The sequence below is a fragment of the Canis lupus genome, chromosome 2, assembly GCF_011100685.1.
Source record: "Canis lupus familiaris isolate Mischka breed German Shepherd chromosome 2, alternate assembly UU_Cfam_GSD_1.0, whole genome shotgun sequence".
Classification (NCBI taxonomy): domain Eukaryota; kingdom Metazoa; phylum Chordata; class Mammalia; order Carnivora; family Canidae; genus Canis; species Canis lupus.
In genome coordinates, this window is record NC_049223.1 from 64,927,695 (window position 1) to 64,942,801 (window position 15,107).

Sequence of the window (15,107 nt, forward strand, 5' to 3'; positions counted from 1 at the left end):
TGACTGGGGCATACGTGTGAGAAGGGAAAGAATGACTGATTTTGACAGTGGAGAGACCCGAGATCATTGCTGTCCGTGAGCATGGGGGCTTTGGGACTGTGTCCCCCCAGAAGACCTCAGCCCCCACAGTCTCTTCTGGCCTGAACATCTCGTCCCTGTCTCTTGTGAGGCCAGAATCCCCAGCTGTGTCCTGCCTCCCAGCCTCATGCCATTCTTCCCCAGCGCATTTCCATGCTGAGTGTCCGCTTCTGGTCCACTCTTTTGAATCCCTAGTCCTCCTGCTACATTGAGGGAAGGGCCCCAGTCTTCTCTGAGCCGGTCCTGGAGCCTGAGCAGGGACGCCACCGCTGGAACCGAAGCTCCCGGCACCAGCTAAGACTGTCCTTTCCTCATTCCTATGTTCGACCAGCATTTGCTCAGTACCAGTAACAACTGTAATAAAAGTCAAGTCATTATTAGGCAGTCGCCCTGAGCCAGGCCTTGTGCTGTGCCAGGTGGTGAAGACCCAGGATTTAGAAGTCATCTTTGCTTTCCTTTTCTCCTTCTGTCTTAGCAGAGTGCTTTGCAACATAGTATTTGCAAACTCTGCTCTTTTGTTCAACAAATGCTTCCTGAGTACGAGTCTCTGCTGGCAAAGGAGCTCACACAGGTGGACAGAACCCATTCCTAGCTCTCTGGGTACTTGTGGTGCAGTGGGGGAGCAAACGAGTCAATTAGCCATGACGAACCCATGTGCTGATTAACTAGATGCTTTAAACATAAGCTTGGGGGCCTCAGGAGCCCCTGAAAACATCCTGGGGTGGGAAGAGGAGGCTTCTCGGCAGAGGTGACATTTGAATGGTGTCCTCGAGGATGGAAAGTCTACTCCAACTGGAGGACACAGCATGGGCAAAGGCCTGGAGGTGGGACCAGGTCCTTGAGGGGAGCTGTAGATGTGGTTGGAGCCACCCTGGGAGCTGAGACAACTGAGCCCCCTGGTGGTTCATACTGGCTGTAGAGTTGAGGGTTGGGCCTGAGTGTTCAGCCAGGAAATCCAAAGTCCTGTTCCCTTTTCCAGAGGTGGAGGAAGGCCCCATCATCCCAGAGCTGAAGTGGTCTTCAAAAAGCTTGGATATTTTGGATTTCAGTACCACCCCCACCACCCCCACCCCCGCTTCATAAAAACCCACAGCCACAGACCTTCCCCCACACAGGCAATACTGCCCATGTCCACAGGGGGCTGCTTTCACAATCACCCACCCAGGCTTAGTTGCTGAGAATGAGCTCTGCTTTTTGCACTGGGTCTTCGAGAAGCTCCGAAGCTTCCCATCATCTCCTTTGTCCTGCTCCCATCCCCTCAAGGCAGCTGGTATCAGCTTTCTGTGTGTGGAAGCCAGCCATAGGATCACCTGTGTGTACCTAGGGCAAATGAGGAATTCCTCAGTTACTTCTAAGCACCAGGATTGTCAGGAGCAGTATCCCTCTTTGGCCCATGGTCCTTAGGGTGGGTAAAGAGAGAGAGTAGTTGGATGGGTGGAAAGATAGATGTATGGTGGGTTAAAAGGGTGGGTGGGTGGATGGGTAGATAGAGGATAGGTAGATGGATGTATAGGCAGATGGATGTGTAGATAGAAGGTGGATGAATGAATGGATGGATGGGTAAATATGTATAGGTAGATGGATGATAAGCCAGGTAGATGGATTGATGTGTTGACAGATGTGTGCATTATGTGTGTGTGTGTGTGTGCGTGTGCGTGTGTGTATAGATGGATAGGTGGGTTGATGGTGGGTAGATGGGTGGATGATGCTACACGGATAGATGGGTAGCTGGATTTGAGCATGCTCCAAGCAGAGCAGCCTCCCTTGGCATCTCTTCCATGGTCATACTGTGTGCTCTCACCTTGGGATGGTGATTCCTATCATGGCAACTTCCCCAGATCTAACAGAGGAGCAGCTCCCTTAGAATGTAGCTTAGTCCCCTTCCCCAGGCTGGAGGGCTGGATTTGGAGGCAGGTGGGAAGAGAATGGCCCAGAGAGACCCTGGGAGGGGACCAGAGCCATTCTGGAAAGTCTTGAGCCAGTACCTCCAGGCACTATTGCTTTATGTTCTTTTCCACCTCCTGACTATCTAATTCCTCTTTCTTTGACTTCCAAACAGAAAAAGACATACCAGTGCATCAAGTGCCAGATGACCTTTGAGAACGAGAGAGAGATCCAAATCCATGTTGCCAACCACATGATTGGTAAGAGAGCGTTTTCCCACTCATGCTGGGGCCACTCATCGGGGTTTGAAATCTGTGGTTCCAATCATCATTTCACTGCTTTTAGGGCGAAAGATACAGTCACTGCTGCTTTTCAGAGGCATTGCAAATGGGAGTAAAATGTAAGCTGGAGCACTTTCTTCATCCCAGCCTTCTTGTCGCAGCTCCACTCACATTACAATCAAACTTTTGACAATCTCTTCCATTTCCCAGCATAAATTTCCCTCCATTTCTGAAACGGAGTGCTTTCCAGTTGTCAAGCACTCAGGGGCAATTATGCTTCAATTTCGTATGTCATGACATTGAATAGATTTAACTGCTCACATTTCCCCGCTAAACGTGGTGAATTCCTCAGGCACGTTGTCAAAACAGAGCGCTTACAAAGTTATTTCAATACTTTTCCTAGTCCTCTTCAAGTGGTTTTGGACTTTGGAAAATTCAGCCTTTCCAGAAGGGGAACTTTCAAAGTGCCACAGTGCTCCCTCTTGACCTGCGGGACGGAGGGAAGTCGGGAGGTCTTCTGTGCCTTCCATGGATGGATGTGGCCTCTCTGGCGGCTGTGGGGGGGAGCCCTCCATGCAAGAGGGAGCACAGGTGGATTTCCAGTGACCCTGGGGGCTGGCCCAAGGGGGTGAAAGACTTGGCAGTGAGGGCTTTGGGAGCTTCTGGAATCCTGATGCCCTGGGTCTCTGGTGGAAGTAACATCACCGTCTCCAAGTGTCCTGCAGTCTGAGCAGTGAGGCTTCAGGTGTAGGGTCAGCATCCTGACTCTTCTTTTTTTTTTTTTTTCCTGACTCTTCTTCTAACAGTCTTTCCATTATAGTCTTAAAAACAACCATGCCCACAGAGTACTGTTTTACAAAACCCTTAACTGCATACATTCAAAGAGATCCCTTAACCATGCAGCTCAGTGAATTCTCTTGAACCAAGCACACCTGTGTAACCGACAGCCCAGCAAGGAGGCAGAGCATTTCTGCATCCCTGAAGCCCCCTCCTGGCCCCTCTGCACACCCCCTCCCGACAGGTCACCATCCTGATCTCAAGTGGCATAAGGCTCTTTGCCCATTTTGCACTTTATATAAATGGGATCATACTGTCTCTGCTCATCGGTGTCTGGTGGCTTTGGCGCATTCACTTTAGTGCCTATAGTTTGGACATCGCCCCTTCACACGGGTATATAATAATCCGTCGTGTGAATGCGTATCTTCTCTGTTCTACTCTTTTTTTTTTTTAATTTTTTTTTTCTCTGTTCTACTCTTGATGAGCATCTTGGTCATTTCTATTTTGGAGCCATTGCAGCCAACGTGCTGCTATGGATGCTCTCGTATGCGTGTTTTGGTGAGCATGTGCCTGCAGTCATCATGGGAAGATTGGTGGGGCTGGGATGGGTGGGCCATGGGGTATGAGGGGGTTTACCTTCAGTAGGTACCCACAGACAGAATTCCAAGGCAGTTGGATGTATGAGAACTGCTCCACCTCTGTGCCGCCACCCACGTTCTCCACAAAAGGAGCAATGGCTAGGGCCCTTCGTCAGAGGCATCATGCTCGGGGTGAGGGTGGTGGCCCGGTCCCCACCTAGCTGCAGCCTTGGGGCACTCAGTGGGTTTGGATGTCCAGTGTCCGGTGATGCAGTGGTTCCCCCAAGGGTGCTGGGGTGTGCGTGGTAGGGCTCACCCGGTGGTGAGGGGGCAGGGGTAGCTGAGGAGGGGCAGGGAAGGCCCCGGGAGTTCAGCTTGACAGGGAGATTGGTGGCTTTTTAATTTCTTCTATTTGAAAGCCCCCTGCTGAGGTAGAAGGAGGAAACTCTTCTGTCAGTCACCGGCTGCTGAGAGTGCTTTCATGGGAGTGTCAAGGAGGTAAAGATGAAGATATCTAAAAATGTTTGCTTTTGTAGCAGGTGTTAATGTGTGCGCCTGTTTGTAAGCACGGAGGGCGAGAGGCTGGCTAATTGGACCACGGTGATTTCCAAGGTGCTTCCCCCAGCCACCCCCCTTCTACCTTTCCTTGTGTGCGGAGTCTGGAAGCTGCGTACCCTCAGGTGGAAGGCGAGCAGGTTGCTCCTAAATAGAGAGGTGGGCTGGCCCATGGAAGGGGGGGCGTGAGGGGCATCCGGACCTTTGTGTGAGCAGAGCACCAGGCTCCCGAGGGAGACGGTCCTGTCTGGTGGCTGGGGAGGGCGCCTCGCGAGCCTGCGCTGCAGTGTCTGAGCTGGCCTGGTTCCCAGGACGCACAGGGAGCCGGAAGCAAGGAGCTGATGGTCTCAGGGCTCAAGGGTCTGAGTGAGACGTTCACACAATTGCAGAAACCGTCACCATGCAGTGTCACCGTGCAATGCCCACACTGCGAGGCATGGACTGGGGGCCCCACATGAGCCATGCCTCTCTCTGGTGGCAGGGTAAGATCTCCTGCTCTAACCTGCCCTCGCCACATCCTTGTCCTCGTCTGGCCTCATCAACCCTATTTATCAAAGAACATCGACTGAGCACCTCTTGAATGCAGAGCACTGGGATGGTCTCAGGTGATCGAGGGAGCAGGGGACCCAGTCCCGCCCGCAGAAACCTTACGGCACCCCATAGGAGACACCCCAGCACACACATCATGCTGCAAAGGGAGGCGTCACTGGGTGAGGGCGCTGAGCCCCACCATCTCATCGAGGAGCTCCAATGACTTATCCAAGTTCTTCCAGAGATGGCGTAGCAGAACCAGGGTCTGAATAAAGCTGGGCTCCCTCCACCATGTGTGGCTCCCTGCCAGGGTTTGTGGCAGGAAGGACCCAGTGCCACCCTTGGGTGCTGTGCCTGCAGGGAAAGCTAATGGCATCCAGGTAAGCACAGTGCCAGGGGGCTGATGCTCCCAGAATGAGGACTGCTGGATCCAAAGTGGTCTGTCAGAAAGGCCTGGGTGTTGGAGGCTGGTGAAGAGTTTTCTCTGTGGCAGGTGCATCACTGGTAGAGGCAGCAGCTCTGACAAGAAAGGCCAGTCACCAGAAACAGTGGCTCTTGGAGGGCTCGGCAGAAGGAGGTCCTTGTGGGATGTGCTGTTAGACCTAGAAGGCGGGGAGAAGGGTCTGTGGGAGGACTGTAGGGTGAGCCAGGCTCAGAGGCAAGAGCAGAGGAGGGAGTTTTGGGGCTGGAGGAGCCCAACCTTGCTGGGATGAAGGTATCTCATATGGTAGCATCGTGGGCAGTGAAGGTGGGAGGCAGCTTGGGGCCAGGGCACAGAGGGCCTTGAATGCCGGGTTCAGGGGTTCGGGTTTGGACTCCACCGTGAGGGCCAGGGTTCAAATCTGGGGGGGTCCCTTGGCTGATATTTTATTTGGCTTCTCTTGAAAAACCAGAAGAGGTGGCAGCCAGGGCCCTGAATTCCCATATGGCACAGCTGACAGGACCTTGGTGGTAGCTGGGATTGTGTGTTCCCAGGCACAAATCCCGACTGTATTTTAGGAGCTGCTTTGTTCGTTTGTGCCCCAGCCTGGTCCCCATGGGCACCTGAATGTGTGCACTAGGGAGGCTTTGAAGGTTTTGGAGCAGAGTATGGCCTGGATGTAGCTGAGTGCTATAGGGAGATGAGTCTGCCTGCAGTGTTGAGCGGGGAAGAAGATGGGAGAGAACAGAGACCTGCCCGGTCTGGTCTGGAGGTGAGGGGATGAGGCCGGGAAAGAAGAGAGGAGGGAGGTGATAGAACTGATACTGAGTTTGTGCCCTGTGCCTAGTTGGCCTTGGTGGCCTGGGGAAGGTGGCAGGGGGCAACCGTGGGAGATATGAATGGAAGAGTAGTGGGCACAAGAGCCCCAGCTGGGGCTGGCTCCGAAGTCCCAGTAAGAACTGTTGGGGCCCAGTGTCCCTGTGGACAGCTTCCCCTGCTAAATGGCCCAAGGCCAGAGTGGATGCCTGGAGCTGGTGGGGGCAAAAGCCCCCCCTTAGCTGCACCAAGGGGACTCGGGTAAAAGTGGCACTGTTCAGCTTGACGGCCTTCTCATAAACATGGGGCGCTGGGGGGGTCTGAGGCCAGCCTCCCCGGGGACCCAGACTGCTGGAGACCTCCCTTGGGGGATGCTAAACTGGCCTTTTTATAGCGGGGGGCCTCTCCATGGCTGTGCAGCCTCCAGACCCTGGGAGTTATGATGACTCAGGGACGCATCTCCTTGGGAACATTTCCCAGCACCCTCTCCCGGCTGCTGCTGGCGAGGGAGTGATTTGGAGCCCATAGAGAGCCAAGGGTTTTTTGAAACCTTTCCGGCAGCAAGGTCTCCTTTGAAATCCCCCCTCCCCACAGGGAACGAGGCCCCCTTCTCTGGGCTTCCCCCAGATCTTGAAATGGTTTTCGACCCCCCCTTCCCCCAGCAGGCCCATCAGAAACCTGGAGCGGTCCATAGCCTGTTCTGGGGCCTCCCCCAGGGATGGATGACCTGGCCCCGCCTGGCTGCCCTTGCCCACCAGCCACTTCCTTCACATCTGGAAGGATGTCCCTTGCACGCCCCCGCCCCACAATCCCGTTATGGCTCTTCCTGGGTTTCCTATAGCCTGGTCCAGAGGCAGGACCCCCTTCCTGGAGAAGGCTGGAGAAGGGAGGAGTGTCTTCCCCTGCATGTTGAACATGTATAGACAAAGTGTGCACAGCCCTCCTAGGGCACCTGAGGCCTCAGGTCCCAAGGAAGCCGATTTGCCAAGGGTAGGCCTGCCCACTGCTCAGCTGCCCGTGATGTCTCTCCTCTCCGTTCTTGCCGGGTGTGGCTGTGTAAGGGGTCTGAGAACTTGTCCTTGGAATAATGAACTTGCTGTGACCTAGGTTGGCCCTAAGGGGGTGACTCAGCCTCTGGGCCCTGGTGTCTTTACCCAGGGCTTCACAGGTCCCTGGGGGGAGCCCCAAGGAGGTCAGAGCTGGGGAGGGATGGTCCTCAGGGAATCTTGACAGGAACGTCCACCCTCAATGTCCTTGGAAAGTGGTGTGGACTCCCTGGCAGGCAGCCAGCCGGGACAGAGTCACACTCAGCCCAGTGGGGCATTAGGCCTTCTGGGGATGTTGTTTTCCTGGTCACATCAATTGTATTCCCTGGGTGCCTCTGAGGGCTAAGCTTTGCCATTAGGGGTGAAGAAATTAGGGCTATCCGGAAGATCAGCCTCTCCCACCTCCTGCTCAGGCCTTTGAAATGCCTCCCCCCCACCCCCCACCCACGCTGGGCTCGTGGTCCTTATCCTTTGTGCTGTCCCTAGGCCTTCCCCTGGCTGTGGCAGGACGGCCCATGGTCCGCCTGGAGGGGGTGTGTGCGCCTGGAGGGGGTGTGTGCGTGTGCATATGCATGTGTGTGTGGTGGGGGTCTGTCTTCGAAGTCTTTAAGAGGCACACCCTGGAGGCGTATTGGAAGCCACCTTGCAGACCGGGTACCCACTCTTTCTGCGGCTGCTTATGTGCCCGAGACCCGAGCTGAAGACCCCGCTTGCAGCGTTTTGGAGGGGAAGGAAGGTCTGGTGTGGAAATCAGTGTTTTGCCCTCATACCAGGGAAATAGAAAACCCCTCAGATATAACTGAAGAGGAAAACATGAAAAGGACAAGGAGAAGGGGTTCCTGTTTACTCTCTACCGTGAACACATGTTGTTGAGTGGGGCTGTGCTAGGCTCTTCCATGGTGCTTTTGATTCAGGTAATGCCAGACCTAAAACATCTGTCTACCCTTAATACGTGATAAAAATGTCTCCCTCTCCCCCCAGAGATTACATTTCAAGTTCTGGAACTGCTCTGTCAGAATAGCAAGCCTGTACAGACAGCTTATCATCCCATTCTTTTTAATTTCTTTATTTTTATTTTTGCAAAATCCCTTAGCAGCCCCCCTAGCATGAGAGGACTCCATTTCCCTGAATTTGAACCTCTTTGGTTGGTTTAAGGAAGCTGTTGATCAAGCACTTTGGTTTAGGAAGGACCCATCAATTCTGGATTTTAAAATAGTGGAAATGTTCTTGTTTTCATAGATTTCTTGCCTTAAAAAAATTTTTTTTAAGAGGAAAAGGTCTCCTGTAGGTCTTTCCTCTAATGATAACTTTAGTTCAGTAAACATGTCTGAGATCCTTGGGGGGCTCAGTGAGGAAACTCTCCTCTCATCCAGTTGGGGAGATGAGAACCCCAAAGGAGAAGTTCCGTGTAATGTCACGAGTGTGAGATATAGAAGCTCAGAGGGTAAGCATCTTGCCCAATCCGGGCATCCCCGGAAAACTGCCTGGAGGAGATGACACCTAAGAAGATGGGAAGTATGGTAGAAGGGGCATTCCAGGCAGAGAAAACACCAGAAGCAATTTCTAGAGAGGAGACCCATGCAGTATGTGGGGAAATTATAGACAAAGTGGTGTGCAATGGGTTCAGTGAGAGAAGAGGAGGGTGTTGGTTAGGAGGGTGTGGGTTGGAGAAATATTTAAGAGGCAAACCCAGCAGGACTGTGCAAAATTGAATGGATATGGGAAGGGGAGACGTTAGGAGTGACTTCAAGGTCTCAGGCGACCGAGTTTAGGGTGACAGGTAGAAAACGATACTGCGCCTGAGGAAGAGTGAGCTATTGTGGGGCTGGCAAAGTTGATGACCCTGATAAGGACCTTCCAGGTGAGGCTTACTGAGTACCAGGCCCAGGTAGCACCAGGTAGCAGTATCTACATACCTGCTGTCACACTCACTCCTACAACGGAGGAGGGGCACCAGTATTTCCCCACTTTTGGATGCGGGGAGTTCAGGGGGCTTGTCTGTTGTCAGTAAGTTGCACGGGGGTGGGGTGGGGGGATTTGACCTCAGGCAGTGTGATTCTAGAACCTGGAATCCTCTGAACTTTTACACCTGAATGCTCATCACACTCGATGGGCTCAAGTTTGGGTGTGATATGATCTTGCACAAGATGCTCATGGGGGAACTGTGTACTGGTGTCTGGCCGGCGTTCGGCCACATGGGCTGAGGGCTCAAGACAGAGGCCTGGCCTGGAGAAGGGGTCTGGAAGCATCGGCGTAGGCAGAAGGCAGCAGGGAGGAGCACGTGTCATCGATGCCCAGATAGCAAAGTGCTTCCGGGCAGCACTGCAAAAGGCCACGGAGAGGCCCATGGCAGGGAGGCTGGAGGATCTCCTGGACTGTCCGGGGTGAGAGCAGGGTCAGTGGACTCAGATGGAGGGACGAGTTGGGGGGACGGGGGAGATCAGTGTCAATTTGCCAGGTTCCAGGCTGGGAAGGGAGGGTGAGAGGCAGGAGCCAGAGGGATCCAAGGGTCACAGGAAGCTTTTGCGTTTTTAAGAGGGAGACACCAGAGTATGTTTCCAGGTTACAGGGACAGCACCACCCAGGAGAGGAGGAGGAAGGATGGAGAGGAGCTAGCAATGGAGCCAGTCCTGGAGGGGTGGGGCCTGGGGCCCCGACACCATCCCATGTGGGCCAGCCCACAGGCATGGTCTTCTTGCTTTTCGTTGCCTGTACTGTTGGATGGACTTCCCTGAGTGTCCTTTATGGTCATTTGGCTGCTTGGGAGCAGTTGAGACACGAGTGACATCCCTCGTGTCTGCCTCTGGCTGAGCTTTACTGGAGTGATGGCAGAAAACAAGGGTCCTGTGGTCAGTGGTGGCCCCAGAGCGTGGACGCCTCTGTCCTGAGCTTCCAGCAGGTGCTAGAGCCTCACACTGGACCCCCTTCCTCATGTGTCTCTGGAGTCCAGTGGGGTGGGAGTGGCGGACCGACCTCCTCTTCTGCCCGTAGACCCCTCTCCTAAGGGAGTTGGGGTGGCCCTCACTGGCGCATCAGGCTCCCAGGTGCCTGGCCACTCTGGTTTCCAGCTCATCTGCCTGGACAATGGTTCCCCGAAGACACACTGTGCGGTGTGAGCTTGAGTTGGAGGAAGAATCCAGAATCACTGATGGTAGCGTTTTCTAAACAAAGACTCATTTAGGAAATTACTGATTTGAGTTTATCTAGTGGAGCTTTTTTTTTTTTTTGAACTGTTTATTTAAATTCAATTTAGGTAACATATACTGTATTATTAGTTTCAGAGGTAGAATTTAGTGATTCATCAGTTGCCCGTAACACCCAGTGCTCATTACATGGTGTGCCCTCCTTAGTGCCCATCACGCAGTTACCCCATCTCCCCACCCTCCTGTAGAGCTTTATTAAGCACCAACTGTTTGCTCCGTCTGCTGTAGCTATGAATATTAATGAGAAATAGAGTATGCAGGTGGGCACACATACGCACACACACACTCAGAATGGAGACGTCTATGGTCAGTCACGGTGGTTAAGAACACTCCCAGCTCATGGTTGTGTCACTGCATGGCTAACAAAGTTATCTGCCTCTCTATATTTCAGCTCTTCATCTATAAAATACCCCCATCCTAATGATATACTGCAGTTTAGGCAGGATGTTCCATGGCAAGTCAGACTCAGCTCAATCTGACTAATGTATAAAAAAAGAGAGTTATTAGTTCATGTAACTGAGAAGTCCCAGGATTCCTTGGGTAAGAGGTTCAGGCATGGCTGGATCCAGGGGTTCCAACAAAGTCGTCACCAGTCTCTTTCTCTTCTGTCTCTCAGCTCTGCCTCCTTTGTTGCCTTCATCCCCTGGTGCATGATGACAGCCAGCAGCTCTTAGTCCAGCAGGCCTAGCAGAGAGTGGCGTGTGCTTGCTTTTTATGGAAAGGGTCTCAGGACCAGGGCTCCCTGTCTCGGGAGGGTCCTGAACCTACCCATGAAAGAATTACCATAGTCTGGGAGATGGAGTAGTTGATTGTTCAGGCGAGCACCACCTGCCCTTCCTGAGTGCTGGGCTGGGTCAGTGTCAGCCCCCTGCCCCCTCCCCCCAAAGTGGGAATAGGGATGGTGTTCTTGAAAAGAAAGGAGGTATCTGTTTCCACAAGATGGGGGCAGCACAGAGAAGGTCACTACCCCTGCTTTTGCTGGGGGTGGTGGGGGTGGGGGTGGGGGTGGCTGCTTGCAGGATTAAATGAGCTAAAAATAGATGAAAAGTGCTCAGCACATTGCCTGGCACATGTAAGTTGTAAGTGGTAAGTGTTAACATCGATATTATTAATAACATTATTATTAGTCCCTGTGGCAGAGATAATTAAAGATAACACTTAAGATAATGATGATGATAGTAGAATGATTGTTTAGAGAGGATAAAGAGCTTTCTGTGGCCCTGCTCAGCACACGTCCCAGGTGCCAGCCCAAGGCAGCTCAGAGGGTGCTGCCCAGGGCTTCCTGGAAGAGGAAGACTTGTCCTCTGCCTTTGTCAAGCTCTGCGGGGCTGTGCCTGTAGGATAGATCAAAGAGTGTAGCTCCAATCAGGATGATTTTTCATTTACTCCTTCATTCATTCTGAATTTTTTTTCTTTCTTGAGTTCCAACTACATGCTAGGCACCAAGCATGGATGTCACGGCAAACAAAACAAAATCCCGTGATCCTGGAGCTAGTGGGTTGCAGATGGGTGTTAAACAAGCAAACCGATAAGAAATCCTGATTATTTCAAATTGTAATAGGTTCCATGAGGAAAATAAGTGAAGGTCATGGTTTGTGTGTGAGAAGGGTGACCACACTCGCTTGGCAGTGGTCTGGTGTGACTTCCTTCCTTCCCAGATTGATTGATTGACTGCTCGATTTATTTATTTATTTATTTATTTATTTATTTATTTATTTATTTATTTATTTATTTATTTATTTATTTATGAGAGGGAGGGGAGAGAGAACAAGCAGTGGGGAAGGGCAGAGAGAGAGAGAGAAAAAGAGAGAAGGAGGGAGGGAGGAAGAGAAGCAGACTCCCTGCTGAGCAGGAAGCCTGATGCAGGCTCTATCCCAGGACCCTGGGATCATGACCTGAGCTGAAGGCAGACACTTAACTGCCTGAGCCACCCAGGCACCCCTAGGAGGTGACTGTCAAGCTGAGAGTGGAGTGCTTAGAGAGTGTTGGCTTCTGCAGATGGTGATAGCCTGCTGACCTGGACACTGGGGCCCGCTGGTCTGCGTGTCTGTCTCCCATAGGAAGGGGACAGGGCTCACCATGCTGAGAGGAGCCCCTTAGGGCCTAGAGACCCCTCGAGCCTGTAACAGCCGCTCAAGCCTTCACTCTTTTGGTCTTTTTCTGGATTTTGTGCAGACCACACACAGAGGTCACTCTGCCAGCAGAGGCCCATAAACCCAGCAGCTGGGGGACCCTCCCCCCTCCTAAGGCACTGCCCAGCCTGTGGAGTCTGTGGTGCCTGGCATCTCTTTGCTGGCCCTCTGACCACTTTCCTATGGTCTTTCTCTCACATCTCCCTGTGCCCACCTGCCTCTTCTGGGCCACAGCCCCTGGGTGGCTCCAGACGGCTGTGTGCTAGCCTTCCCTTCTAGGGTGTCCAGATGTGGCAAATAAAAACACAGAATTCCAAATAACATATAGTTTTTTAGTCTAAGTGTGTCTCCAGTATTGCATGGGACATACTTCTACTAAAAAAATGATTTGTTGTTGATTTGAAATTTAAGTTTAACTGGTCATAGTTAATTTTACCTGGCACCCTATTCCCTCCCCACAGTCTCCATGCCTCAAGTGCATTAGCTTGGGGAATAGGGGTGCTTCCACCCACCTTCCCTTCTTTTTTTTTTTTTTTTTAAAGATTTTTATTTATTTATTCATGATAGTCACACACACACACACAGGAGAGAGAGAGAGAGAGGCAGAGACACAGGCAGAGGGAGAAGCAGGCTCCATGCACCGGGAGCCCGACGTGGGATTCGATCCCGGGTCTCCAGGATCGCGCCCTGGGCCAAAGGCAGGCGCCAAACCGCTGCGCCACCCAGGGATCCCCACCTTCCCTTCTTTTAAAGCTCTTGCCTTTTTCATCCTTAAAAATTTTCTCATCTTAAAAAAAATTAAACCTTGGGGCACCTGGGTGGCTCAGTGGTGGAGCGTCTGCCTTCAGCTCAGGTCGTGATCCTGGGGTCCTGGGATCAAGTGCCGCATCGGGCTTCCTGCAGGGAGTCTGCTTCTCCCTCTGCCTGTGTCTCTGCCTCTTTCTCTCTCTGTGTCTCTCATGAATAATGAAATAAAATATTTTTAATAAAAGAAATTAAACTTTTAATTTTGAGATAATTGTAGATTCACATGGAGATTCACAGATAGATCCCCTGTGCCCTTTACCCAGTTTCCCTCAGGAGTGATAGTTTGCAAAACCAGAGTATGGTAACACAACCAGGATATTGACATTGATGTGTTCAGGCTACAGAACATTCCCATTACCACCAGCCATCCTTCAGGCTGTCATAGCCACTTCCATTCTGTCCCAGCCCCTTCCTTAACTCCTAGAAATCCTTAATGTGTTATCCAATTCTATAATTTTGTAGATTATTTTGTATATAAATGGAATCATGCATAAGTTTTCATTATCTTTGGGATAAATGCCCAGGTATGCAGTTTGCTGGGTGTACAGTGCTTGCACATTTAACTTTTAAAAAAATTGCCACACTGTTTCCTAGAGCAGCTGTGCCATTCTGCATTCCTATCAGCAACAGAGGAGATGTCAAGTTTCTCTACATCCTTGCCAGCATTTGGTTTCTCGCTATTTTATATTTTGGCAATCTGATACATGTGTAGTGATATCTTATTGTGGTTTTAATTTACATTTCCCTAATGGCTAATGATGTCGAACATCTTTTCATGGGCTTATTTGCCATCTGTTTGTCCTCTTTGATGAAATACTTCTTCATATCTTTTGCCTATTTCTGAATTGGATTGCTTGCTTTTTTTACCGTTGAGTTTTGAGAGTTCTTTATATATCCTACATACTAGTCCTTTGTTGGTTATGTGGTTTACAAATACTTCCTCTCAGACTGTGGCTTGTCTTTTCATCTTCTTAACAGACTCCTTAACAGGGTATTTTGTGGAGCAAGAGATTAAAATTTGATAAAGTCTAATTTATCAATTTTTCTTTTTATGGCTCATACCTTTGGTGCCCAGTTTAAGAACTCTTTTTCTAACTCTTGATCCCAAAGATTTTTTTGCCTATTTTTTTCCAGAAAAATTTTATAGTTTTATATTTCACATTTAAGTCCATGATCTATTGAGTTAGTGTTCACATAAGCTGTGAGGCTTGGATTGAGCTGTGGCTGCTTCTGCTGCTGCTGCTGCTTCTTCCCCTCCAAATGTTCAATTGCTCTTGAATCATTTGTTGAAAACACTATAATTTCTCCATTAAACTGTTTTACTAAAGACCAGCTAGGCTTGTTTACATGGATCTATGTGTCTGTCCCTCTGTCAATATAACACAGTCTCCATTACTGTAGCTGTGTAAGTTTTGAAATCAGGTAGACTGAGTCCTCTTATTTTATTGTTCTTTTTCAAAATTGTTTTAGGTATCCTAGATCCTTTGTTTTTCCATATACATTTGAGAATAATCATATCTATATATGCAAAAATTCTTCATATAATTTTAAAAAACATTTATTTATTTATTTATTTGGGACAGAGCCTGAGCAACAGAGAGAAGGGGAAAGAGAAACTCAAGCAGATTCCCTGAGCGGAGCCTGACATAGGGTTCAATCTGATGGCCTTGAGATCATGACCTGAGCTGAAACCAAGATTTGGATGCCTAACTGACTGCACCACCTAGGTGCCCTTCTTCCTATAATTTTAATAAGAATTGTGTAAACCTGCAAATTGATTTGGGTAGAATTGACATCTACTATGTTAAGGCTTCTAATCCATGAACATGGTATATCTCTTGATGTTCTTAGATCTTTTTTTACTTCTTTTATTTTTTTAAGATTTGTTTATTTATTTGAGAGAGAGAAAGAAATAGTGTGAGCAGGGGGAGGGGCAGAATGAAAGGGAAAGGGAAAGAATCTCAAGCAGACTCCTCACTGAGCAGGGAGCCCGATGTG

General features: G+C 50.4%; 1 protein-coding gene across 5 annotated transcripts in view; it reads left to right on the forward strand.

Annotated features, from left to right (window-relative positions):
* Positions 1 to 15,107, forward strand: part of ZNF423 (zinc finger protein 423) — a 333,820-nt gene that overhangs the window by 200,696 nt on the left and 118,017 nt on the right. For all 5 annotated transcript variants that reach the window (XM_038531091.1, XM_038531093.1, XM_038531092.1 and 2 more), the window contains one exon: positions 2,138 to 2,222. In XM_038531091.1, the coding sequence (XP_038387019.1) occupies positions 2,138 to 2,222 (85 nt within the window). The remainder of the gene's footprint in view (positions 1 to 2,137; positions 2,223 to 15,107) is intronic.